At 45.0% G+C, this 27598-nt stretch overlaps 1 protein-coding gene across 3 annotated transcripts in view; it reads right to left on the bottom strand.

Annotated features, from left to right (window-relative positions):
- Nucleotides 1-23904, bottom strand: part of med12 (mediator complex subunit 12) — a 36235-nt gene extending 12331 nt beyond the window's left edge. For all 3 annotated transcript variants that reach the window (XM_080841061.1, XM_080841060.1, XM_080841062.1), the window contains exons 1-32: nucleotides 23780-23904; nucleotides 22526-22630; nucleotides 22174-22365; nucleotides 21778-21937; nucleotides 21247-21422; nucleotides 20941-21051; nucleotides 20560-20832; nucleotides 17408-17554; nucleotides 17092-17191; nucleotides 16858-16994; nucleotides 16475-16606; nucleotides 15942-16068; nucleotides 15421-15650; nucleotides 15239-15298; nucleotides 14926-15111; nucleotides 14341-14485; nucleotides 13349-13467; nucleotides 12825-12968; nucleotides 12361-12524; nucleotides 11896-12027; nucleotides 11479-11706; nucleotides 10927-11071; nucleotides 10518-10638; nucleotides 9737-9844; nucleotides 9449-9562; nucleotides 8935-9098; nucleotides 7339-7518; nucleotides 6187-6258; nucleotides 5860-6020; nucleotides 5340-5501; nucleotides 419-530; nucleotides 209-298 (exon numbers count right to left, since the gene is read on the bottom strand). In XM_080841061.1, the coding sequence (XP_080697187.1) occupies nucleotides 209-298; nucleotides 419-530; nucleotides 5340-5501; nucleotides 5860-6020; nucleotides 6187-6258; nucleotides 7339-7518; nucleotides 8935-9098; nucleotides 9449-9562; nucleotides 9737-9844; nucleotides 10518-10638; nucleotides 10927-11071; nucleotides 11479-11706; nucleotides 11896-12027; nucleotides 12361-12524; nucleotides 12825-12968; nucleotides 13349-13467; nucleotides 14341-14485; nucleotides 14926-15111; nucleotides 15239-15298; nucleotides 15421-15650; nucleotides 15942-16068; nucleotides 16475-16606; nucleotides 16858-16994; nucleotides 17092-17191; nucleotides 17408-17554; nucleotides 20560-20832; nucleotides 20941-21051; nucleotides 21247-21422; nucleotides 21778-21937; nucleotides 22174-22365; nucleotides 22526-22630; nucleotides 23780-23881 (4599 nt within the window). In that variant the 5' untranslated portion in view covers nucleotides 23882-23904. The remainder of the gene's footprint in view (nucleotides 1-208; nucleotides 299-418; nucleotides 531-5339; nucleotides 5502-5859; nucleotides 6021-6186; nucleotides 6259-7338; nucleotides 7519-8934; nucleotides 9099-9448; nucleotides 9563-9736; nucleotides 9845-10517; nucleotides 10639-10926; nucleotides 11072-11478; nucleotides 11707-11895; nucleotides 12028-12360; nucleotides 12525-12824; nucleotides 12969-13348; nucleotides 13468-14340; nucleotides 14486-14925; nucleotides 15112-15238; nucleotides 15299-15420; nucleotides 15651-15941; nucleotides 16069-16474; nucleotides 16607-16857; nucleotides 16995-17091; nucleotides 17192-17407; nucleotides 17555-20559; nucleotides 20833-20940; nucleotides 21052-21246; nucleotides 21423-21777; nucleotides 21938-22173; nucleotides 22366-22525; nucleotides 22631-23779) is intronic.
- Between the last annotated feature and the right edge of the window lie 3694 nt (nucleotides 23905-27598).

The raw sequence follows: 27598 nt of genomic DNA, 5'->3' as shown, positions 1-27598 counted from the left end.
TAATCATTTGCATCCCTAGTGTCGACCAAGACGTAATTTCTGTAGTCGAAGGTTTCAAAAGTCTCGAGAGACTAGGCATAATTTGGGCTCAAGAGGTTACATGATGAGAGTGAATCAATGCGTGTTTCATGACTGCACGTTAGAGAAACTACAGATGGACGTGAGTGTGGATCTTCTCTGGAGAGCACCGATGCTCATGTTGCCTCACCAGGTTGAGCCGGAGCTTAAGCGCCTCGTGCATCATCTGCTTGGCCTTGCAGTCGTCCTGATACTGGTCTTCACGCCAGTTGTGGACGATCTGGAGGAGGAGAAGCAGAGGTCAGCTAGGGCAGGAGCCAGACTACAGCACAGTGAGGAGGGTCACCTAGGGCAGGAGCCAGACTACAGTGCGTGAGGAGGGTAACGGGTGCGCTCTTACCTGCTGCACCTGACTGTAGAGGGAGGTGAGAAGGCCCTCCCTCTGCTCATCCTGACCCTTCAGACACGTCAGCACCAGAGACAGGAAGGGCTGCTGGCTCAGGAGAGACATGCTGGCGCACACACACACACACACACACACACACACACACACACACACACACACACACACACAGTAAATACCAGATAATAATAATAAACTTTGTTTGCAAAGCACCTTTCATAGACAGAATTAAGCTTAAAGTGCTTGAGCATTTAAAACAAGAGATGAAAAATGAAATAAGTCTAATAAGATCTGTCGCGTCAAAATAAACAGCTGCTCTTCTTTGATGCATAAGTGCCATGAGAGAATTACACTTGGTTTTAAACAACAGTAACCTTAACATTAATTTGTATTAGTCTGTTAGATTCAGGTAGATATAAAGGTTTTAGTTTATTTCATATGCCTCATAGCAATGGCCCTTCCTGTGAATATGCATGTGGGCCACACAGACGGTCGTCAGACCTGTTTCCTGCCTGACCATTTGGTAATGGTATATCAAAGAATATCCTGTCTTTTGTCTTAAAGACAGCAGGAGATCAATGGTTGTCAGGACCCCAGACAGACATTTCATTAACTTAGACTTAATTGGGTAAGACCAAATAAGGTAACTTCCTACTCTCATTTATTGACACACCTTTATTGTTTGCATGTTAATTATGTACTATAAGGGCCACAACCCTCCATAATGTCATTGAAAGAATTCTATCGTTTACCGCGACTTGCGAGTTGATTGTGTGATGCGTTGGAATAAAGTATTATAATACATCTTTCCCGAGTTTCCTGACTCTCTGCAACCGAACCTTGGATTAAGGATAACAGAACCAGCTTACTTCTTCAATTGGTGTTGATCCACCCAGTTTCACGATAAAGGAAGAAATTACCAGGAGAAAAGCAATTCAAACGGTGAGTGCATCTCTTATTTATCGCTGAAAAAAAAGAACAGAAGAGTACTGTATAACCCAGGACCGTTTTGCAGGAAACCAGGACTCGTAAGAGGGCCCACTTTATGATCGTGTTATTCCGAGGCAGATCATTTGGTGCGTAATGTTACCATTTTGGTGAACATTTTTATATTGACGGACTGAGATTCCGTGTCGGATTTATATTGTGGAACTTTTAAGAGGGCCTACGAGTGATTATTTGATTCCCGAGACGATCACTTGTAAGTGATGTTACAGCTATTTCATAATTGTAGACATCTTTTATATTGACGGATTGAGATTCCGTGGCGGGTTTATATTGTGGAACTAAGAGGGCCTACGAGTGATTATTTGATTCCCGAGACGATCACTTGTAAGTGATGTTACAGCTATTTCATAATTGTAGACATCTTTTATATTGACGGATTGAGATTCCGTGGCGGGTTTATATTGTGGAACTAAGAGGGCCTACGAGTGATTATTTGATTCCCGAGACGATCACTTGTAAGTGATGTTACAGTTATTTCATAATTGTAGACATCTTATATTAACGGACGTCGTTTCCGTGTTGTAGTGTATGTGTTTGAGATACCTGAATTTACTCTGTTTATACGGATACATTTGATACCTCTCCCGGGAAAACCATACAAGTTCTCGAACTAATATTGAACTAACGTTTGATTCACTATTTGGGAATAAGGCCCAGGCGCAGATATTTCCAGCAGGCCTACTGAAGTTAACGCTAAGTAGAATGCAGTTGTCGGTATTTGCGTAGCGTGGCATTTTTGGATTGATAAACTTTCGTTTTGACTAATTTAAGTGGGAGGTTCAAAATTACATTGTTTGTTATATAGCTTCCGGGTTGTGAAAGAAACAAAATGACTGTAAAGAATACAAAGACCAAACTAATTCCCACTTCTAAGAAAGGTGGGCGGGCTGTACCTGAGATCGATTCTGAAACCATAACCACCTCAGTGAAAGGTTTCCTGAATAATCATTTGAAGGTAGACAACGTTCAAAGGAAACTAGAGACAAAATATGAGATTGTGACTGACAATGATAATTTGTGGCCTATGGATGACGTGAAACGTGCGTGGGGAAAGATGCAACGTTTGTCTGATAAGGATAAAATACCATACGCGTTGGTGATCCTGAGTCAAGTTACGCGTAAGAATAAGGCCATTCAAAAGGTCGAATTTGAAACAAATTGTCGTGAGGAAAATGAGAAATTTGAGAAAGCGTTGTCCCAGTTAAAATATGAAAAGTCTGAACTGGATAGGCAACTACTTGTTGAAAAAAATAAGGTCCGAGCTTTGGCGGAGGACGTGAGATTAATGAAGGCGGAGAAAACGAAAATGGCGCAGGTTGCTGAGTTTGAGAAAGGCATACGTGTTTGTGATAAACTTACTGTAGGCCTACCTAGCGAGACCTTATACCCTTTTAATGAAATGAGGGAGGCGGCGCAGACAGAAATGCGACAGACCTTACAATCAACTATAGGTCCCCATAGCGACGGTGATGTGAGTGAGGACAATGATGACGTGACGAGTTTGAACGGCCTAGCCAAATTGAGACCATTAACCACTAGGCATGCCGGGGAGGATCTAGTGTACAGCTATAAACCTGCTAAACCCCAGGACATCGACGCGTGGTCAAAAAATGTACTACATCCCCGTAAATCGGGGATGGAGGCGTGGTCCAAAATAAACAGGCTGCGCAACATATACCAATTACATCCGCTGGATGGCGTAGCCATGATATGTACTGTTCTGAACGTTTCCGAAGCAAACAAGCTTAGACGAGCTGTTGAAGGTGGTTTAGGAGAAAACCAACAGAAGGTAGATGATGGCTGGCAAGCTTTACGTGACTTTATTCAAACTTGCACCGATGCAAGTACTGATTGGTCAAAGATAGCCGCCTGTAAACAGAAGGCTACTGAGACTGTGGATGATTTTGTCCAGAAATTCATTGAAACATTTTTAAGACATTCTGGTATAAGTGGTTTTACAGAGGAAAATATTGGTGCTAGCGATCATGGAGCTTTAAAGGCAAATATGTTGCAAGGCTTGAACCCAGAGTTGAAACAGGCTGTTAAGCTGACCACAATTACTTGGGAAGACACTGGTTTTACCTTTGACAGCCTAGTAAGCGCGGCAAGAAGGGCAGAACGTAGTGTTGAGCACAAAATCAGATATGTCAGCACTTGGGATTCAGATTCAGATTCAGAACCAGAACACATGCTGAGGCACATACATGCTAGATCACATGATACATGCCGGAAATGCGGTAAACATGGCCACTGGGAAAAACAATGCAGGTCTCAGAGCAGAAGCCACCATGCTACTCATTCCTACCACCATAAAGAGGATGACAAGGAGAGTGATGATGATAACTTATTCACCAAGTTTGCAAAATTGACTGACTATCAGAGACAGGCCATAATGTCTGCGGTTAATTGAATCTCTGGAAATATGACTATGGATAAACGCCAAGTCCTACTATGTTCATCATATCATTACTTTTAGCAATAATATGATGAGTGGATGGGAATTTAGATAATGACTTGATTATGGACACAACAATGAGTTACGGGTTGATGACAACAGTCAGAACCCTAATGTTTTAATGTTCAATGTTATGTTTTTCATATGAATGAGATACCACATTCTTGGGATTTTGTGATACTGCCGCTTGTTTTCTGATTATGTGTTTCAGTAACAACATTTGGCCCATGACCAATGACCCCGGAACGGCTATTTTCGACGACAACAGCCAACAACATGAGAGCGACGTCTTCAATGTGCATCCAGTGGATGGCGGCCATGCCTCACCCCAGTCGCATCTGCCTTATACGGCATCCTCCATGACGCACCTAAGGACAACACATTTCTTCCCACCAAGAACATTTCCATGTACTTGCAGGACATATACACGAATGGATGGACAGATCCATGGGGAGACTACTCCGGGAATACTCAGATAATGATATCACATTCCAAGCATGTATGCAACTGTCAGTTTTTAAATGTGTTTTTAAATGTGTCCCATCGATACTACAAGAGTCACATATTCAATCGCATATGAATAACAAGGATGATATCTAATTGCCACTTGCAGCTTGCCGACGGCAAGGGTTGCTACATATTTATAGGATCGTGTGAGAATTTTCCCAAAAGGAGGTTTTTCGCTCTCACCTGCAAGATAAGGAATTTGATATCCATTTTAGAAAACAAACACAGCAGATACCACTACACTAATGATTAGCCACTACACTATGGAGATATATGTGTTTGTTACGTTTTCTTTGTTATTTGTTTATCATTTTTTTTTATTATGATCATGATGTAAGAATGATTGATGATCAAAGGGAGGGGTTGTTAGATTCAGGTAGATATAAAGGTTTTAGTTTATTTCATATGCCTCATAGCAATGGCCCTTCCTGTGAATATGCATGTGGGCCACACAGACGGTCGTCAGACCTGTTTCCTGCCTGACCATTTGGTAATGGTATATCAAAGAATATCCTGTCTTTTGTCTTAAAGACAGCAGGAGATCAATGGTTGTCAGGACCCCAGACAGACATTTCATTAACTTAGACTTAATTGGGTAAGACCAAATAAGGTAACTTCCTACTCTCATTTATTGACACACCTTTATTGTTTGCATGTTAATTATGTACTATAAGGGCCACAACCCTCCATAATGTCATTGAAAGAATTCTATCGTTTACCGCGACTTGCGAGTTGATTGTGTGATGCGTTGGAATAAAGTATTATAATACATCTTTCCCGAGTTTCCTGACTCTCTGCAACCGAACCTTGGATTAAGGATAACAGAACCAGCTTACTTCTTCAAGTCCAAGTCAAAATGGCCGCACTGCCTGTGCAGTCAGATTCAATAAGCCATAAAGTGAATGGAGCTGTGCTTCCGGCAGATGGACACAGAGGCTCTGTCCTTACCTCTTCTGCTTCTGCCGGTCCCTCTCCTTGCGCGAAGACGATCCTAGGTGCTGGCCCTTCTCCAGCTCCTCCCCGGCCGCCTTCAGCACGTGGCCCTGCACCGAGGTGGGCAGCTTGGCTATCAGGGGAGCCACCAGCCACACGCCCGAGCGCTCCGATGAACTGGGGGAGGACAAGGGACACGACACCACACACTCAGTCAACATTTATATCCACAATTATTGGTGGTCTATAGCTTTTTCTATTTAGTCTACATCTATGCTTCTATTTAGTCTAGATTTATATTTAACATATTGATTGTTTCAAGATGTCAAGTGTTTGGGACAGTGGTTTCTGTGATTTGTTGTTGATGGCTCATAGCAACACACAAATAGCACAACCCCCCACAAACACAGTTCTACACCAGCCATGAGAATGAGGCGGCTATGTTTTCCAGACCTCCAGTGTTTTGCAAAGGAGATCACAGAGGTTTGTGTGTTGTGATATCAGGGTGATGGCGGGTCATGCCAGGGCCTCTCACCTGAGGACAGGTTTGAGCTTGCTGGTGTTGTTGCTGTTGGAAACAGAGCTGCCTGAGATGGCGGAGCCGTTCCCTGAGAGGTTACTGGAGTTCATCTCCGCCGACTTCTGGAACACCTCGATGGTTGCCTTGGCGATGTTCTCTAGCAGGGAGTAGAGTTCCTGGGGAGAATGACATGGGGAACATCAGCCGGATTGAACCAGATTTGATTACACAGCTGGTGTATACCACCCAGGCTGCGCAGGACAAATCATCAGCTTACCTTTCGTCTGAGGCCAAAGCAAACACTATGGCTGTGACCGGAGAGAGACAGGGTTGTTTACTCACATTGTTTGTGCTTTGCTTGATCATGAGCTGCAGCTCCAGGCAGGACTGCCTCATGGTCCACTGATCCATGTTCTAAGGGGGTGGAAACAGTACCATATGAGGAATTTGTACACAAACACAAACCCACATACCCAACAATCCTTGTAGCTACACTTCACCTCATAGTGGACTTGGGCTTTCTAATAGCTGTATAGCTGAAGCTTTAGTGGCCAGAGACAGAAATGAAGCAAAGGTGGTCTGAACTGACACCACACTGGAGCAGCACCATCTGGCACAGTAAGGACATACTCTATTGTCAGCTCTAGAGCATTTCTGACATTCTACCAACTCTCCTTGATTAAAATGTGCTTAAAGCCACATGTGTGAAAGCTAGATCCAAACCAATCCATTAGCTCATTCAACTGGGATTGCTTGGCCTTAAACCGCCGAGCGTCCCAATGAAGCCATCTTGCCTTGAGAAGGTAAAAAGGAGCAGCTTGTATCTCACACAAAAGAAACCAAATACTCCAACGCTCTCCACTTGCAGCTGCTAGTCATCAGGGCACGTTAATCAGATCTGGTGTGGTCCTAGCGGAGCAGTTCAGTGAGAGTTCAGCACACTACTGGACATATCGTGGTGGGCCCCCTCTGACTAAACTTCTAGCTTTAACTGGAAACGCTCCTTATTCATTTACAATCTAATTTCCAGGACATGGGAGGAACTTAATTAGCCTCCACGAAAGGCACCTTGTTTGGCCTCCTAACCTGGAGCTCTGATTGAGGGGTGGGGTGGGGTGGGGTGGTAGGGGGAGAGGGGCAGGGAGGAGCGCCCACCTGGAGCTCTGATTGAGGGGTGGGGTGGTAGGGGGAGAGGGGCAGGGAGGAGCGCCCACCTGGAGCTCTGATTGAGGGGTGGGGTGGGTTGGGGTGGTAGGGGGGAGAGGGGCAGGGAGGAGCGCCCACCTGGAGCTCTGATTGAGGGGTTGGGTGGGGTGGGGTGGTAGGGGGGAGAGGGGCAGGGAGGAGCGCCCACCTGGAGCTCTGATTGAGGGGTTGGGTGGGGTGGGGTGGTAGGGGGGAGAGGGGCAGGGAGGAGCGCCCACCTGGAGCTCTGATTGAGGGGTTGGGTGGGGTGGGGTGGTAGGGGGGAGAGGGGCAGGGAGGAGCGCCCACCTGGAGGATGCGTTTGATGCGCTGGCGCTGGGGGTTGTCCCCCTCCTCACTGTCCAGCTGCCGGTGCGGGTAGCAGATGAGCTGCAGGAGCCTCTGGGCCTGGATGTTGACCAGCACCGGATCCTGCAGCGCACTGCTGTCCTCAGACAGAGACTTCAGACAGCGCTCGCCAACCCACTCCTGAGAAAGAGACAGAGACAGAGACAGAGAGAGAGAGAGAGAGAGAGAGAGAGAGAGACCCAAAAAAAAAAAGAGCAAGAAAAAAAAATACAAAAATAGGCCAAAAGAGGATTAATTAAGTGTTGATCAGAAACAGTGAGCAAAGAAAAAGGATTGTGTGCATGTGTCCGTGTGTGTGTGTGTGTGCGTGTGTGAGAGGGACACACAGATTCCACAAGAGAGAAAAAGTACATTGCCATCTATTTCAAGGACACATTTTTATGGCAACAATTTCTTAGCAATGGCTCTCCACCAATCTCAGAAAATAAGCACCTCCATAAAATAGTCTAGTCAATCCGTGTGAGAATTAAGAAAACCCTTAATTTGACACATTCCTTCGGGCGGTGAAAGAGGAGGCGACTTAGAGGCCATTCCCTCCTATACTGAGAGTAATTTTTTTAATCTTAATATTGGCATCATGTGGGAACAGGAGCGAATGTCGTTCAGACAAAGTCGTCCAATCATTCTCCCCCCTGGCAACCTAGTAACAATGATGATCATGGCTTAAGTGAGAATAGAAGCAGCATGATTCAGGTCTTTAAAAAGGACACTTTTGTTATAGTGGAAGTGGATTGTTTACGGTCTTTGAGGAGCCATTTAACCACAGGTGGATGTGATCACTTTGAGACCAACACTGCCTCTACAATTAACATTACATTTAAAGAGACAAGAAAAAGATGGGTGACATTTGAACAGTCAATCAAATACACCCTTGCCTTCAGTGCTCCTGAATCAATGTTGTTGATTGGCTGGAACAGTGCATTGATGTCACTTTGTCAACATTCACAACTCCATAAATGGGACACAAACACATGAGTTCTTTTGAGCACACAGGAATGACAGCTTCAGTGAATTTGACATAGAGGCCACTTTAGTGATTTTGACATAGATTGCTGGATTATAATTGAGCACTGCACCTTTAATGGCAGCTCAGACAACCTGTGTATGTGAGAGTGCTGGTTAATGGCAGCTCAGACAACCTGTGTATGTGAGAGTGCTGGTTAATGGCAGCTCAGACAACCTGTGTGAGAGTGCTGGTTAATGGCAGCTCAGACAACCTGTGTGTGTGAGAGTGCTGGTTAATGGCAGCTCAGACAACCTGTGTATGTGAGAGTGCTGGTTAATGGCAGCTCAGACAACCTGTGTATGTGAGAGTGCTGGTTAATGGCAGCTCAGACAACCTGTGTGTGTGAGAGTGCTGGTTAATGGCAGCTCAGACAACCTGTGTATGTGAGAGTGCTAGTTAATGGCAGCTCAGACAACCTGTGTATGTGAGAGTGCTGGTTAATGGCAGCTCAGACAACCTGTGTATGTGAGAGTGCTGGTTAATGGCAGCTCAGACAGTGGTGAGTGCCGTTCGCCCTGGCCAGAACTCACCTGTTGACAAATGCTCTTCAGCACGTACTTGGCGTACACATCCAAGCTGGCAGTTTCAATGGAAACGTTTCGACCACCAGATTTCTTGGAGCCAATGTCGTCATCTCCGATGTCGTCTAGCCCAGTGGGGTGTGAGAAGCCTGAGCCTTTCAGTTCAGCGTCACCTGGTGAATTAACACACACAAATATCATCACCACACACACCATCAGCACATACACACCATCAGCACATACACACCATCAGCACACACACACAAACACAGACACACGCATCACCGCACACATCATCATCATCATCACCACACACACCATCAGCACACACTCATTCACACACCATCACCGCACACACACATTCACACACCATCACCACATACACACCATCAGCACACACACACACACATTATTCCACATTTCCAAGAGTGGAAATCCAACTATTTTCTATTTTTCAGGCTTTGGTCTTCCACCTTTGTATTGTTGTATGATTGTCCATCCTAGACCAGTAAAGGGGCCTTACCCAGCATGAAGACAGCCTTCAGCACAGCAAAGACAGCTCCAACCACGATGCTGTTCTGAGACGCAGCAAGGAGGTGGCGATCACACGACGACCGGATCCCAACAGAGGACTTGTCTGGGAGAACGAGAGCCAAATGTGGTACTATTGACAACCCATGATGGTGGATGATTGAACAAGCACATGAAAACCATACCACACATACTGTTCATCAATTCAATGAGTTCAGAAAACACGATGCAGAAGGAGGCTGTGTACACACACACACACACACACTTTTATTTTCTCTACCTGACTTGCCATCCTGCGGGCAGGGGTTGCGTTGAGGCGTTCTGAACAGATGCAGCAGAATCCTGCAGGTGAGCCGAGCACCAGGTTCTGAGTCCTGTTCACTGCAAGCTAACACACACACACACACACACACACACACACAAACATGTTATACAACTATACAAATATATACAAGTATACAAACATCACACTCTTTAAACTGAGATATTCAGACTGCCGCTTCTCTAGGCACCATCTTTGCGGTCATAAGTCTGCACCTGGGGAGAACATTAGAACGTGAAGAGAATATTAATAGAGTGACGGTATGTCTCCCCAGCTTTAAAGACTCAGGAACGTGTGACAGGGGCAGGGGCGGGCCCATTTCAAGAGGTCCTTCAGAGCGGGCGGGGAGGCAGTGCAGTTTGGCACTGTGGCTGTGAAATCTCATCATTAGCAGGAGAATGTGGCACAGGGCTGAGGAGTGAGGGGCCTGAAAGGCTCCTTGTGTACCTGGAGGGCCCCTGGCCACGGCTGTCAATCTCTACACCAGGGAAGAACACAGAGGAGCCCAGAGGGCCAGATCAAAGAGGGCTTCTGTCAACCACTTGCTGCAGTGCCTGATGGGATGCGAGGGGGAGCGGGGTTGTGGAACTGACATGTGGTCAGAGGGGCGCTTGCTTCTGGGCACACCACAACAGAAACCTGACCAGCTATTTTGGGACCCGACTCGCTATTAAAAAAGGACCTCTGAGGAGTAAGGTGGACGGAGGGTGAGAGTGCATCCATGAGTGTGTTGGCTCACCTGCGTTTAACAGCGAGGGGATGGCCACACAGCGCACAAGATCTTCTAAAAGGAGACACTGGCGGGCGATCAGAATGGCCACGAAGGTCGCCAGGGAGTCGTGGAAGGACAGGTCACTCACCTGTAGGCATCAGAAAAACACACAAGGTCACCTAAGGCACACAAAAGAGACAGTATACACAGCAAAAAACACACATCAAAAAGCAAAAAACACACAAACACACAGCACAAAAGACACACACACACACAGCACAAAAGACACACACACACACACACACACAGCACAACACTCACACACACAACAAAAAACGCACACAGACACACACGCACAACACACACGCCACAAAACACACACACACACACACACACACACACACATACAACAGAGAGACGTGGGGGCTTGACTCACATCGACGTTGCACAGCAGGTCGTTGAAGCCACAGTTGCCGTTGTTGGAGGAGCAGCAGAGGGCTTTGAGGACGCCCAGCCACTCAGCACTCAGGGAGCGACAGTAGGCCGTCAGCTCGGCGCACAGGATGCCAATGTCATTCACCCTGCAGACGGAGCACAGCACAGCGTCAGCACACACACACACACACGAGAGAGAAACAGCCAGGGTTACACTCTCACAGCTCAGGAGGAATCAAAGCTCATTTAGCACGGATCATTCTGCATCGCTCTGCCTTTCCTCATACAGCAAACGCAGCAGTCATGGTGACGACTCCCTATTAATTTACCGCCTCAGATGGAAAGTGCTTTAAAACGGGGAGACTGCCATCAAAAGGAGCATTTAAATCAGCCAAAATGCAAAATATTTGTCACTTCTTTGGCAGGACAAATTGTTCAGCTGTGACCAATGCAATGTCACAGGGTGTAATTCAGGGCGTTCGGGGAAAAAAGGGATAAAAAGAAGAAGAAAAAAGAGAGAGCTATAAAGAAGAAGAAGAGAGGGAGAGCCTGCCTCTCGGGGTCGCGGTGGTCCACACACACGTCCATCAGCACGTTGCACACGAAGCTGTAGCGGTTGGCGGCGCTGTCGTTGAGCAGCTGGCCCACCATGGAGTGGTTGAGGTTGTGGGCTGACGGGTTGGCGATGGCTTCGATCATGAAGGCCTGGTCCCAAAGCATGTTGGAGTCGGACGGGTCGATGTTGTAGTAGATGGAGTTCTTCACTTTGGAGCAGAACTCGCTGCCATACAGAAAGAAAGAGAGAGAAAGAAGGACAAACAACACTTAAATTAGCGAGCTGACTTTCATTACTAAAAGATAAAATTGCTGATCCTAACCAATTTCAAATGTAACTCTTGTTAACTATTATGAAAAGGGGAAAAGTAAGTGGAAGAATGTCATTCCTTTAGCAGCTGTTTGAAAGCCTCACCTGAAGATCTCCCCAAACTTGCTCTTGAGATGACTACAGGAGGTGTAGAGGTCGTACAGGTAGGCCAGAATGCATCGCTCCGCTGAGGAGCAGTCCGCTGGGTTCACACCAGACTTCACCACGATACGCAACCTGTCAGTCAGTACCAGAGGAAACCAGTCAGCACAATAACCACCATGAGGAGTAACAGCAACTAACAAAGACAAGAGCACGTGAAATTAACCCCAAGGTGCTCTGGGCCTAGAATCTCAAACACGGCTGTTTAAGACCACACCGCTTGGCACAGTCATTATTGCAAACAAGTGATTAAGCAAGCAAGCCTGATTAGAAAGTCATGAGGGTGGCGGCCATGTAGCACCCAAGATTAAAAATTCAAACTAGATCCCTTCCTATACTGCAGACACATTGCCTATCAGACATATAACAACAACCAGAGTGTGGAGTTGAGAGCCTCGGGTCACGCACCCGTCGAAGACCTGCGCGGTCTGGTCAGGGTTGAGGATGAGGCAGGAGTGGTAGCGCCGCAGCACAGCCACGATGCCCAGACACAGGCCCGTGGTGTAGCTGCCCACCAGGCTGGACGACTTCAGCAGCAGCTCAGCCTCCACCAGACTCAGCTCATTCAGCAGCTGCACACCGCACACCGACCGGGAAGGAGGGGATGGAGAGAGTGACATGAGGGGGGGATGGAGAGAATGATATGGGGGGGGGGATGGAGAGAGTGATATGAGGGGGGGATGGAGAGAGTGATATGAGGGGGGGAGGAATTAAAATATATATTATTATGAGAGCAAACTGAGAGACAGTGGCCATTGTAACTCATTTCTAGAGTATATGAAACCAGGACTAATGAAATGCCCATATTATAGAAGTACCCCATCAACGCATGAGTAACCCCAGCATAGACTCAAGACTAAGGTCCTCTGTACCTGAATGGCAAAGTCAATGAGGCCACTAATGTTGAGCGAATACTCCATGAGGTCAAAGATGAACTGGATGTGCTGGACGAGGGGCAGATGATAGGACATCCCTAAGGCAAAGCTGGTGATCTGTTCCAGAACGTTCCTGGACACCTGTCAGTTTGAAAGACGGAAAATTGTAACACTGACTGTTGATAATGCATTATTACTAAAGAAATATTATCTGAGTGGCACCAAACTATGCATTTGGGCATTTGAAGCTAAACACACTGAACACAAATAATAACTTAATGAATATTGAATTTGGGTGCCATTTTTTATGAAATGAACTAATACACCCTGTAAATTCTCCACGCTCATTCCATCAAATTCTGTGTAAAAATTCATGTCTGCAGTTTCCAGTTTGTCTTTTTGTTCCATGTTGCGGTTATATTTTGTTCCGTATATATAGGATAACATAGATGGAAAGACAACTTGTTGGAAGAGCCAAAACAAGATGCAAACAAGTTCCAGAAGGATCCGCGGGGCCATACCTGAGAGGTGACCTGGTGCTGGTCAAAGTGTGAAAGGTGCTGGAATTTGGAGAAAATGTCTTCGGCAGTGGGGAAGGCCTCGGGTTTACTCCTCTTCCTCTTCTGCCCTTCCTCTCCTCCTGAAACACACAGACAAAGCAAATCACACGTCTATGATGCTGATACATTGGTTTGGTTGTAGAAAATATGTTAAATTCCTTCTGCTACTGATCTTCATGATGGGTTAGAACACATGCCACTTCCAGTGATGAGGAACTGTCACTGGGCGATAACGTGCCCGTCAGCAGGAAGCTACCGACTGCAGGCGAAAGGGATGGCGGTGCCATGGCTAAATCTGGCAGAAGTGAAATATTAAAGTTGTTCAATTAGAGCACCATTAATCTCCAGCGTTTGGCGGCTGACCCCCGGGAGAGGTCGCCGCCACGCCAACATAATGAGCTGAAGGCTGCAATTAGAATAGGAATGGGGCCGGAAGGTATGAATATTCAATGCGGGCGGGGGCAAAGGTCGTCGCGAGCGAGCGTGTCGCCGGTTATTAAAGGCTGCTAATGGAAGACTGATGGCTTGGGCTGAGCGATGACGGCAGTTACTGTTCCACGGGGCCCGAGGCACCAAAAAGGAGAGGAGCATTTTCAAAATGTCCGGAACATCAGAAGCTGCATCTCCTGTGTGCGCGGAGAAACTTATATATATATATAAATATCTACATGCAATAAAACATGTAAGGATCTAAGGCTCATTCCACACTCATGCTGGGCACGCGTCCATCTGAACCCACACCGCGTGCGAAATGACGGAAATCCCATTCGTCACTGACAACTAATTTCCTACCAGCGACTGAAAGGTCCCTCAGAGCGCTTAAGCACCAAGCCTATGAGCCGAAGGAGGGACTGTGTCTTGGGAGCGCGAAGGGCTAATGTCACCAGCGAGAGGACACACTATGCCTGGCGCCAGGAGATGGGCTGGTGGGCAAGAGTGATGGCGGTCATTACCCGTCTCTGCGGTGCTTTTGCGGTTGAGCACTTTCAGGATGTCTTTGGTGATTTTCTTGATGGCGTGCCGTGCCTCGTCACGCTGCTTCCCCACACCGTACAGAACCACCAGCCGCTGGTTGCACTCATGACTGGCGCTCTCCTCCTGAGAGACAGATGGACACACACACACACACACACACACACACACACACACACACACACACACACACACACACACACACACCACAGGAAAGAGAGAAAACATTTTCAACTTTAACAAAAGCATGTGCAAGTAAAACAACGTCTGAAAAGCCAGTTTACAGAATAGATGTAGGCCATTATAAACCACGGCCTCTGCATACTATGGTGTGTTTTCCAGGATGTGGCTTTAAGGTTCACCTGTGCTCTCAAATGTAAGCCCACATGTGGTAAGCAGCACATTCGGGCTCTCTATAATGTTTGTGAATCCAGTGTTAGAGATAGAAAATGAAATGCTGTAAATGAAAGAACTTCTTAAATGTCACTGAATGTCTCCCCCCTCACACACACAGTGCATTAATACTGAAAGTAGGAACTCCTGAAGGCGGCTGGATGTTGACCCACCTGTGGAATGGGGAAGTGTGTGGCGTACTGGATGTGGCGGGGCTGGTCGTAAACCTGGGGGAAGGCGGGGTCCAGGCCCTTGTCCTTGCCTGTGCTCTTGCCCTCCTGCTCTGGGGCCCCGTGGCCCTCTGAAGGCTTCTCTGGGGAGGGGCTCCCCTTGGACTCGTGCATTGGAGGAGAGAACATCTGCAGCGGCAGGAAGAGGTGAGGTCAGTCACACCAACATCACTATGCTCACAGCTCCGCAGGCATGCTGACTTCCTTGTAGTATTAAAATGGCATTAGATGGAGGAGTGTGAGAAATTCTTCCTACCTCGTCAAAGTTAGCGCTGGAGTTGTGATCGATCTCCATCGACTCCGACAAGCCAGTGTCCTAGAAATGAAACAGATATGGAATACACATGGAGATTAACTTTTGCCACCCTGCCCATGCGAGAATCAACTTCCGAACCAAAATGCACAGCACCAACCGGAATACCGTACACATGCACAAACCTCCATTTTGACGTTACTGCCGGCGTCCTGCTCTTTGCGCTCCGAGTCGTCCGACGGTTCATCGCTGGGTGAGCGGGGGCGGGGTAGGTGCGAGTCGCTGGCCAGATCGCCGCGGGAGATGAGGGTGCACATGTAGATGTTGTGGGAGAACACATCGTGGCGGATGAGCTCGCAGAAGAGCAGCACCAGATTGGAGAACTCCACACGCTCGCTGTCGTTGGCTGGATCAGCTGAGAAAACCCCCAAATGGTACTTTCATTAAAAACCCATTCCGTCAGGGCCAAGATTCTTTCAAAGCATTCCAGAAGCAATTATACTGGCTCGTTTTTTAACGACTTCAACTTTATCCGAGACAATAATGACATGTCAAACTTTTTCAAGGCTCCCAGTGTCTCCAAATGACTAATGATAGAAGAAAGGGACAGAGAGAGAGAGAGAAAGGGAGGAAGAAGGAGACAGAGGGAGAGGACGAGTGCGGTGACAGCCGGGCCGATTGGTGCTGAGCCCTGTGGTTGACTCACTGAGAATTGGGGCCTGCGTGTCTAGGAACTGGAGGAGGACGTCTTGGAAGACAGGCATGGTGGCGGCCGAGAGGGACCCTGAGGACACGGAGCCCTTTTCATCTACCACCTCCGACTCCCCACAGCGCTGAGAGAGCCAGACAGACAGAGTGGGCTTCCTTTAGAATGCCTTCATTTGTGCTTAACTACAGCAGTGCAGCTGTCTGAGGTTACATTGGTTAGATTAACAAAGTGAGTGTGTTGCGATGGTTTGATGACAGATTTGCATATTTAAACATCAGTAAAGCATATCTGAAATCTGTGTGATCATCATAAGACCAAAGACTCATAGTGAATGCAGCACAATATCATGATCATTTTGTGGTATGTTAAGTGACACCAAATACAAATGTCTTAAATGAATGCCAGAGGCCTTGTTTTATTTCACGCTACTGTAAAAATGTTCCCGTTCCTGACAGGGAATGAGCAAGATTGTGCGTGTGGGAGTCGATGAGCGAAAGGGAGAGCAGGGTTCCAGGGGCGATCTAACTCACCTCGGCCTCGATCTCCGTCTGTCGCTTCTCCAGCAGCTTGGCCACCACCATGGCCCTGTGTCGGCCAGACCGCTTGCTGACCACAGCCCACTCACACAGCAAAGTGACCACTGCATCGTCGTCTGGAGTGATCTGCTCCCGAAACAACACACAGGCACCAGAGTCACTGAACTGTTCATTCACACAGGCACAAGAAGTATTGAGTCCACATCTATCTTCCTTAAAGCTAGAAAATACCTCAAAAGCAGGAAACAAAGAAAAACTAAAAAAAATCTAAATTGACTCATTTTTGGAGCATGTCTGATCTATAATTAATTAGCTTTATAAACGTAACAAATGGTTGGAAGCAAATGGATAAAAGGGAACTGTTCCAATGGTTTCACCTCGTGGCCGTCTTTGCTCTGTCCGGAGCCAAAGATTCGGTTGTAGAGAGAGTCCAGCGAGTTACTGAAGTCCGACTTTTCAAAGCTGTGGTTGTCTAGGACCTCTAGAGTGTGCAATACTCGGCCAATCGTAAAACCTGGCGGAATAAGAGACAGAACGAATTAGCATTAAACGAAAATGGTGACATGTAAGTTGTCCAGGTCAAAGCACTCTTAAGGGTTGAGTGTCCTCACCTGCTGTGGTTTCTTGGCACTTGTCAAACGACCATCGAAACTCCACCGCCTGGCCTCTCTCTTTAATTTGATCCTCAATCTCTCGTAATTTAACTCGCACCTGAGAACATCACAGAAGGAACCACACTTTAGCAAACTGAAGGGATCACTCCTTTCAAACATCGGCCTTACTGTTTGCCTAAAAGGTCTTATTTTCTGAACAGCCAGGCACATTTTTCCCCCTCACATATTAATAACAATGACACTGAATCAAAATAAGCTGCTCAGGAAGTGTGACATCAGTGATTGTAGTTGCCTCATCTCTGGCGGGCCATACCTGTTGGGTGAAGGTTGTGTTGCCCCCAGGCATGGGGAGGTTTGACGGGGCAATGTGCAGGAGGTCCAGCGGAGAGCCCGTCTTGTTACGGCTGTCTGTCAGAGAGTAGTGCCACACCAGGGCACTGGGACAACACAGCACGATGCTCTACAGTGGACCAGAGGAGAAAGAGAACGAACACAGCAATTACTCAACTGACAGTCTGAGGACAATGCATGTGACAGACCTCCAACTGGTCGGTCGTGACCCAAAAAAGTAGGTCAAGGAATCATTCTGAATGAGTCACGGAGTGTCTGTCTTCCATCAGAACTTGAATGACTTTTGTAGGAAATATATGAACAGTAGCTTTAATTTTGAAATGGAAAAAGCGGAGTGTTTGCGGTTCTCATGTCTCAATCACAAAGGGAAAAGAGAGTTCTTGGTCTCAGACAGAGACAGGTGTGCATTAGCGGCAGATGCATAGCATACAGGGTGACAGTCTGAAGCGTCCGCTAGAGTAGTGCACCACTGTGAGCGGGGAGAGCTTCGAGGTACTAGCTATCCACAAGGACTAAAAGGTCTACTGGTGTGCTAGTGAATCTTTGTGTGAGAATTCATAATTCTATTAGAAAGTAAAACACTTGAATTACTGTAGTTATATTGCTGGGTAATGTATTCGCTCATAATTTGCACTTCGCATGTGACTGAGATTAGCTATGTTATAGCCTATACAGTTTTGTTTGGTGTAAAGAAATCAACATGTATGTTTGTATAATGGGCTGTTTTGATGAATAAAGTATGACATTTGAATCATTAAGTTGTGCAAGAGTGAAACAAGTTGTCCCCAGATACCTCCACATTTTTTTTGACCTATCTAAGGTCAGACTTATGGCTAACTTAAGGCTAATGTGAAATGTGAATTCTATCAATTTTGGGTCGCAAGTTAATGCCCATGGGAAATTGTCGGTTTCAAGGCCAGAGCAGCTGAACTACTGATGCATTGGGCAGAAACATATCAATTGGAAAAGTGAGCATCCATCCTTGCCATGTCACATGTAAAAGCATCTTGTATGTAAACATTGTAATTTAAACATGTGCATCAGGAGGAGTGTTTCAATTTGTTTTATACTAAAACATTCAAAGCTTAAGCCCTTCTCCCTTTTCAACAAAAAGCTGTATTGTTAATTGTGTACTGCCTGTAACTCAACGGTCAACACAGCCATCATGCCAATCGTAGGAGAAGGGACCACTTGGTTCACTTCAAGGTATGTTAAACAGTGCGAAGGCCAGCATTGATAGTTTTCAGCTGACGTCAGAATGACCAGCTGGCGGGCAAAAAAGACGTTCCACAGCTGTTTTACACGGGAGTTAATACATGGACCACTCACCTTTCAAGCTCTTATATCTTATCTAATATAAGTTAGTAAAATGCCAGACAGTTGTTGCTCGGTTGGCTGTTTAAATCGGTGAGGAAACAAGCCCAGATTTAGTTTTTATCGCATTTAAAACCCGCTACCGCTCCTGCCAGATGATACAAATAATTTGTATTTCGCCGTGGCCGCCAGCTGATTGTACATAGACGCCTTCTGGGTCAACTTTTCTCGGACACACAGCAAAGTAGCCTTACTTTTGGAGCTGGAAATAAAAGCAGTCACCCTGTTCTGGTCGCCTAATTTATCAGAATAACAACCTAAAATGGGAATAGATAGTAATAGTAATAAAGACAAAAAAACAAAGCATCAAAACAATTCAAAGTGAATTACCCAGCTGCTGATCTACCTAAGTACCTAAGCAAGCAAGTAGGCTAGGCTAGTGTATTTTGTCATTCAACTAGTAATAGACCTACTACACTGTCAGTAGAAAATAAATGGGAAGATAATTTAAAGTTCTCATTTACCAGACAAGGTTTTCGTACTTGTTTAAACCAGGGAGTTGTGACAAATAATAAAGAACATCGTTGGGTAGGCTAACGGCTGCTAGCTTACAGCAGGTACCTCGCTAGCTGGTACCTCTATTAAATGGCACTCATCTTTACGCTGATTATGAAGGTGGCTTTTAGTTTTCACCTTCCAGACGATATCGTTGTGAACCCAACCACTTCTGAAAATGAAATAACTATCTGTGCTTTCGTAGGCTTTCAGTTTTTGACATGTGGATGGATTTCCTATTAGATAGATGTAAATATCTCCACACTGGAGCTCAGACAGGGACTTCCGGGGACGTTAACGAAATAAAATGTAAGGACAGCTGCAGTAAATGTATGACAAATTCCTAATTTGTTTTCCCTTCTGAATATTTCTGTCTGGCTATAGTGGTATAGTCTGTGGTTGATGGCAATCGTAGTTGAGTAGGCACTGCTCGAAGTTTTCCACTGTACAATTGTAGTGACGTCACTGAAAACTATCAATTGTCAGGTTTTCACAGTGCAATCTGTCTAATTGACTGTAGGCCTACACATATCCAAATACATGCAGCAAGAGAGGATGATCTCTGTGATGAATTTAAAAAAAAATAAAAAATCAATTCACAAATGATTTTGTCTCCACCACGAGATTTATAAACATTGTATCGCAACAGCCAATATTATTTCATTCTCTGGTAAAGAGGTGCACGGTGCAAATTGCAAAATGGAGAAGAGCCAATATGTTACATTGCCAATATGTTTATCCTTCACTTTATGACCTCCTCCAAAGAGCTTGTTTTTGGTGAGGTTTGTTTATCTGTTAGCAGGATTACACAAAAACTACCAGTCTGATTTTCATGACACTTGGTGAAAGGTGTAGCAAGAACCAACCAATCATGTTCTCGAGAGAATCAGAATCAGAGGTGATCCAAGAATTTAGTTTCACTTTCGCTAACGTTGCGAGATACGGCATTTGGCCTTGGAGGTCTGCGCTCTCGAAGGGCCCTTCTCCTTTAGCATATAAGTCCTAATGTCACTTTGAACACAGGCGTGACCCACCTTGCAGCGGATTTTCGGGCGGAACTTGTGCTTATGGAATTTGTTTCTGTGTTATTTCCAGCAATCTTTGCACATAGGCAACCGTGTATTCTCCACCGGACTACATACAACATGTACCGTTACAATTCCAAATGATTAATGATAGCAAGCGACCAGACTTCTTCACCATCTACTGAATAATAACTAGGCTGCAGTAAATAAAAGGTCATACCTGTAGCATACAGCTCAGGCCAAACACCACCGGCCTGTGCTGGGGGCAGATGTAGAAGTCTGTGAATGGAGTCTGGGGCTGGGTGCCCCCAGCCGGCTGGGAGGTGGGGGTGGGGGGCAGAGCGTTTCCTGATTGGCCGGAGATCCCGTGGGCAGGATGCCCTCCGGCGCTGGGCCCAAGGCTCCCGTCACTCAGAAGCAGGTTGAGTCGGCGCGTGCAGAAGTACGCCAGCCGCCGGGACAAGTAGGCCGACTGCACGAACTCTCCCGAGTACTGTTGGGAGGAAACAGAGGAGACCAGCATCACCAGTTGGTCACTGTTTTGGTAACACAGGACCTGTTCGATCCTTCACTATGGGTGAGCTGTGTGGTGCCCACGGACCTGAAGCAGGAGCGGCAGCAGCAGTTTGAGGAGCTCATCTTCACCAGGTCTGATCTTCTCAAAACACTCCAGCACCCATGTCAGAAACTCATGTCTGTCTAGCATGCCATCCTACAGACAAACACAAACACCAACATCAGACTCCCAATCTTCCACTGAGCTTCCATTAGCCTGATAGCAAAAAACCCATATCGTCATTGGAAGTTCAATCAAGCTGTTTTGATATAGCCATCATTGTGTTCCCAAGTATGTATTCCCAAACAGACTAGATCTCCACATGATGAGAGAGAGCCAGAGCAGGCTCACCTGGAACATGAACATGGCCAGCTTCTCGTTGTACTCCCACTGTTTCATGGCTGTCTCCACCTCGGCAGGGGGGGGCGGGGGAGGGGAGCCGCACGGCTGGTTGGGGGATTGCCGGTAAAACTCTGCAACCTTCTGCAGCTGCTCCCACAGGTACTTAGTAATTATCTGAGTCCACTCTGCAGACAGGTGGGGCGGTGTGGAGATGAGAAACACAAAGAGGAACTGAGAACTGAAACCCCAAAATGGCAGGGGCCACATAACTGCGCACACTCTCTGAAGGCACAACCTATTCCTGAATAATCCCAAGGGCAGGGGCCTGTTTATGGAAATAAAAACGTTTACTTTTCCCCTGTTGGCTAAAACATAAACTGCAAAGCTTCAGGTGTTGTATAACACAGCCTTTCTGCACATCAATGGAACCATAAGCCTGATCATTTTAATAAGATTATGATCATACATTATGGACCTGGCTCACTGACAGTGATATGGGCTTAGCCCACAATGACGGTAACCAATGAAAGGAGGCTGTACCGATGCAAGGGTCGATCACGTGGCGTTTCTTCACTTTCGTCTCCGTGATGGCTGCATGGTATGCACACGTCATTTTGATCATCCATGCGGCACGCATCACTGGCACTGTGTACTTGGCCAAATAGCCAAACACTTCCTCTTTTTTACTAAAGATGGGAACCTGGGGAAAATAAACAGTTTAAAAAGGGCTGAATTGCAACCATGACAAATTAAAACAATATAAGACCTACAGCAGTAGTTGTATGCAACATAAGGCATTTCATGTACCCTTAGGGTAACAATTTGCAGATATATTCTGTAGGTGTGATCGTGATGGAAAACATTACTCATCCCCTGACACAGCCTGACCCTGACAATTTTATGAATTTAGAACTATATAAATGGGCAGAATCCAACCTTTTTTGCCAGCTGTACGAGAGGCTTGGTTCCCGCCAGGTCTGTGAACCAGTTGTTAATGGAGCTCTGAGATCTTGCTGTGACGAGCCAAAAATTGTCCTTCTGATTAACCTGTGGCTTCCGCTTGCCTGTGTCGGGGAATGTGTTGCATCGCAGCTTCTCTGCAATGATGCTGCTGAAATTTGAACTAATCTGCAATGAACACAAAGACCATGCAATTGAGTATGTTGAACTACAAATAGAAAGTGTCATTATACAAAACACAAGGTCAAGTCAAGTGTATATCTTTGTGAAGTGATACATGAACAAGTAACAACGGAAACAAACGCGTATCCTTCATGATCTAACATACCTTAGAGGGGTTGAAATTGACATTCTTTGCACTGCCATGTTCATCGCCTGATACTGCTGGTTGGTTATTGAATCCCTGCTTCACATTCAATGCAGTCAATTCATCCTGGGGTATAAACACAACGCAATAACAATAAGGCGAAAACCGGTTTGCGTTGATGCCAAGTGACACGTTCACACACTAAGCCACGTTATAACACGTTTAGTTTTGAGATAGAGGGGATAGCATAGAAATAGTTATTTAAGTGTATGCTGGATATAGCCGTGCTTGTGAAGCTAGGTGCTCAGTTGTCGTACATATGTAATATTACAACACTGCATACGACTAATGCTTAAACCACTATCTTTTCTCAACAGCTGACTAAATTACATCAATTGGCTACACGTAGAAAGTCTGCCTCAGGTAGTTAAATGGTTTAACGTTTTGTAGATCAGTTTCCCAGTGTTGGGTTGACTCATTGTAAAAGCTACCATAGCCAGCCTGCCATAGCCATGGTGGGCTCACTGTAGAAAATGGAATGTACCCGCTTTAGCTTGTCTATGAATTATTATGCTAACGTTAGTCGCATTCAGGATAACAGGCAGAGCTGCTAACTCGGTTATAGCAATGCAAATTCGGTAACAAACAGTAGCTATAAAATCCTTGTGACGTTAGAGCATTACCACTCAAGTTCAGCTGTCACTAACATCATGTTTTTGGCTAAATATGTCATAAGTACTATAACCACAGGTCGTTAACATTAACCTACTTGCTAACAAGCTAATGGTCTAACTACTTGTCAAAAAAAGCACGATTTATACCACCTCGCAAAATTACTGGTTAAGTGGGCTAGCTAACAAGCTATTTCTAAAATGCAAAAACACATAACGTTAAACCGTTTCAGCGTCTGGTCTATCGAGTGATCTATTAAAGCAAAAAAAAAAACATAAGGGGTTGTAGTTTTGATGTGAGAGTTTCAAACAAACGCCTGAGTGTTTCGAGCAAAAACGACAAAAAACTTGTTGTCTTGTTAAGCCATGTTTTGAAAATCAATATGATGCATCCCGCAGGAAGCTAACAAGCTAACTAGCTGGATGCTCTGCTCTTCGTGTCAGGAGCTAGCTAACTGTGAGTTCATTGTTTTTGCTTGCTAGCGAGTCTGACAAGGCCTGGACGCTTGTCCCGACTAGCTTTCAAATGATCAATTTCCTTACAAATGCATTGCGTTACAAATAAAATCTTCACTCCCTTAAGAAACATGTGGTAATCCCTAACCTCTTTTTGTTTTGGGTCTTGAGGATAAACGTCTGGAGGCCCGAGCCTTGGCCGCTTCAAGGGTCGTTGTTCGTAACTAAGGATCCCAAACGCAGCCATCATCCCAGCGGCATCACAACCAAGCCTCTCCCCTTTCCGCTTGAGATTCGCAAGCCGGAAACAGGCAGGCGTAAAAGCTTCCCATCATACCCTTCGTCGTCATTTGTAGGAGCGTTAGATTTCCCGTCTCACTGTTGGCATTTTCGGTGCCTACTAAGTGACTGATAGAAAAGAAGAGCACAATTTTAAACTAGAATGCGTTTCGTGAACGAACTGCGAGAGTGTGCTTGCTCTGTGACAGAGAGAACAAGTGCCTATGAATTAACATGTATTTACATCTACTCAATCAGTGTAGTGGGGCCTTCTTCCAATATATTTTAGCAAGCAACCAAGCTCAACCATTATATTTTGGCTCCACTGACGTTTAGACATATGAGGGTATCCCAGAGTTTCGTTATACTGACTTACTGAGCTAAGTGAATTGTTGAAATTGCTATCTTGGTAAAAGGAAACATCTCTGCAACAATATTAGAATGAATGCGGTTACATAGCCAGCTTTACTTAAAGTTTATTGTAAGATAGGCCTATATGTTAGACTTAATGCAGTTAGAGTTAGTCTGTGTAGTATCAAACGTAAGCAACACTTTTACTGTATAGATAGAGAGCACGTGTATCACATTGGTTTATAGTCTGTCAAATTAGTTCTAGTTATTGGTGTTCGTTGCCATACAAAGTTAGTCTTCTCTTATAAGCCTAGGTAGTACATCTGATTAGAGCTAGCAACCATGAATTGCAGATTAAGGGGTCCCCTATCTCAGTGTTCATTTTGGCAGCTATTTTTAGATTCAGTCTTAAGACAAAAATGCATATTAGTTTTAGTCACATTTAGTCATAGTTATCCTTCTTAGTTTCAGTATAGTTTTCGAAAACTCATTACAATTTAGTCTAGTTTTAGGCACATTTAAAATTCCATATTATAGCCACATTAAACTCATTCCCTTCCCTTCTCAGGCCCAGGGACCTCCTGTGTTGTGTCAACTGCATAGTAGTCTAGCTTGCAGTACTTACATTGTGGATGCAATTAGTCTCCAAGATACAGATCTCATGCCTACAGCTGAATTCGAATTTGTTTGTAATAAATAATCGAATGTGATGATGTAGTACGGTACGCAGCGTCTTAACTGAAGCTCAACTCAACTATTACAGCAACTAGCTTGCCGCTAACGCTAACTGAAAACACATCGGAACACAGTGGCTAGCTAGGTAGCTAGCTGCTAATAAGTAACATATATAAGTAACACATCAGCAGTAATGAATCAAGTGTACTGATATTAAATGTACTACTAAATGTACTACTAACATGCCATTCTTAAATTAAAGCCAGTGACATGATGGTTAACGATTAGCGAGTTAACGATGGATACCGACAATTAGCATACCTAGCTAGGTAGCATTACCATTGGATTTCAATGGCAGTTATGCTAGCTCTGGCTATCCAGTCAAAGGAGCCTTGTTTCTGGACACGTATCACTTGACGAGCGAGGGCAATACAGTCATCTGGAAAGTTTAAAATGATACTAAACGAAGGGAAATCTACTGTATGGAGAATTTTCTGCTCAGTAGACAATGCAGATTCTAATTAGGCTGGTGGATATGTCCAATGTAAGAAGTGTGACGTTTTAATGAAATATGATTGATGCAACTGTCGTTCTCCATAACAACTTGGATTAACCTGGATGGCTGGATGAAGTTTCAGACCGAACGTCAAAGATCTTCAATGGTAAGACTTGTCGGTTGTGCCTCTGTTGGTGTCTCGTAAAACGTGAATTTTATTAAAGCATAGCGTGTGTATTGTGTAGCTATTTCATTCCGAGATTGCAGGGGAGTGAAATGCTCCGCTCTGCTGCTGGTATACAGACAGCCGGAAAGGTTAACAAACGGAATGAAATAGCTACACATTACACACGCTATGCCTTAATAAAACCCACGTTACTCACATACTGGTTAACACTGTCAGAGCGGGTGTATAAACTGTACCTGAAACTGTTGCCACTACATTCGTTTTAATATTTTGCACTCTCTATCTAACCACTTCTGGCATTTAAGCAAAAGAGAGCTTCTCCTATGTCAACTGATCTAATGTCAGTTGGCTAGAGTGCGTGACGTCACAATGGCTCAACCTTCCCCATGTTAGTCAATGAGAGAAAAAGGGGATGAAAAAGAGGGATAAAAAAGGAGTGGCAAAGAGTATCGCCACGAAAAGTCATAGCAGCTTGCACCGGATCGGGCCGGACATTTTGGTGTTTGAATGGCGTCTCTAGCTCAATCGGGCGAGGAGTAGTTAGCTGCAAGAAAAACGTACGGAATAAATAAATAAAGAAACTAGAATGCGTTTCGTGAACGAACTGCGAGAGTGTGCTTGCTCTGTGACAGAGAGAACAAGTGCCTATGAATTAACATGTATTTACATCTACTCAATCAGTGTAGTGGGGCCTTCTTCCAATATATTTTAGCAAGCCACCAAGCTCAACCATTATATTTTGGCTCCACTGACGTTTAGACATATGAGGGTATCTCAGAGTTTCGTTATACTGACTTACTGAGCTAAGTGAATTGTTGAAATTGCTATCTTGGTAAAAGGAAACATCTCTGTAACAATATTGGAATGAATGCGGTTACATAGCCAGCTTTACTTAAAGTTTATTGTAAGATAGGCCTATATGTTAGACTTAATGCAGTTAGAGTTAGACTGTAGGTCTAGTATCAAACGTAAGCAACACTTTTACTGTATAGCTAGAGAGCACGTGTATCACATTGGTTTATAGTCTGTCAAATTAGTTCTAGTTATTGGTGTTCGTTGGCATAAAAAGTTAGTCTTCTCTTATAAGCCTATAGTACATCTGATTAGAGCTAGCAACCATGAAAAACCTCTTCTGAAACTAAGAAGGATAACTATGACTAAATGTGACTAAAACTAATATGCATTTTTGTCTTAAGACTGAATCTAAAATAGCTGCCAAAATGAATACATCTCAGTGTTCATTTTGGCAGCTATTTTAGATTCAGCAGCTATTTTAGATTCAGTGCATATTAGTTTTAGTCACATTTAGTCATAGTTATCCTTCTTAGTTTCAGTCTAGTTTTCGAAAACTGAGCACACTACAACAGCTACATCCTCAAACGTTTTTCAGTTAACCTAATGATTCAAGGTCTCTCATGAATCATTACTCCCAGGACACGGGTTAATATTAACTCACGCTATCGGCCACAACAAGTTAACCATTCTTTCAGTATAAGCAACCTTTGCATAGCCCCGCACAGCTAGGATAGCTCACGTTACCGTAGTAGGAATCGAGCCTTAGCTCACTTGACCACACAACTAAATTCATGAATTACTTCACAGGTTTACTTAACAACTTGAATTAAGGAAAATGATCCCCCGTTACGGCTAGCTGAAACTGCCAGTGGATACTCCCGTTACGTAGTGTTAGTTAGCCTTTAGCCCCGTACTCAGATGTTACAGCTGCTTAACACAGCTAGGATAGCTCTGCTTAACACAGCTAACGTTACCGTAGTGGGAATACAAGCCTTAGGTCACTATATCCACACAACTAAATTCATGAATTACTTCAAAGGTTTACTTCACAACTTGAATTACGGAAAATGTCGTCTCCAACGTTAACGTAACGTTAATTTATATGTTAGCTGCTACGGCTAACTATCAGTTTCCATTAAAATTTCAGTCAGTAGGCTACACTGAAAATGCTGCCATTCAACTCA

Source organism: Sprattus sprattus, assembly GCF_963457725.1.
Source record: "Sprattus sprattus genome assembly, chromosome: 6".
NCBI lineage: Eukaryota > Metazoa > Chordata > Actinopteri > Clupeiformes > Clupeidae > Sprattus > Sprattus sprattus.
This window is presented reverse-complemented; position numbering and strand designations above follow the sequence as displayed.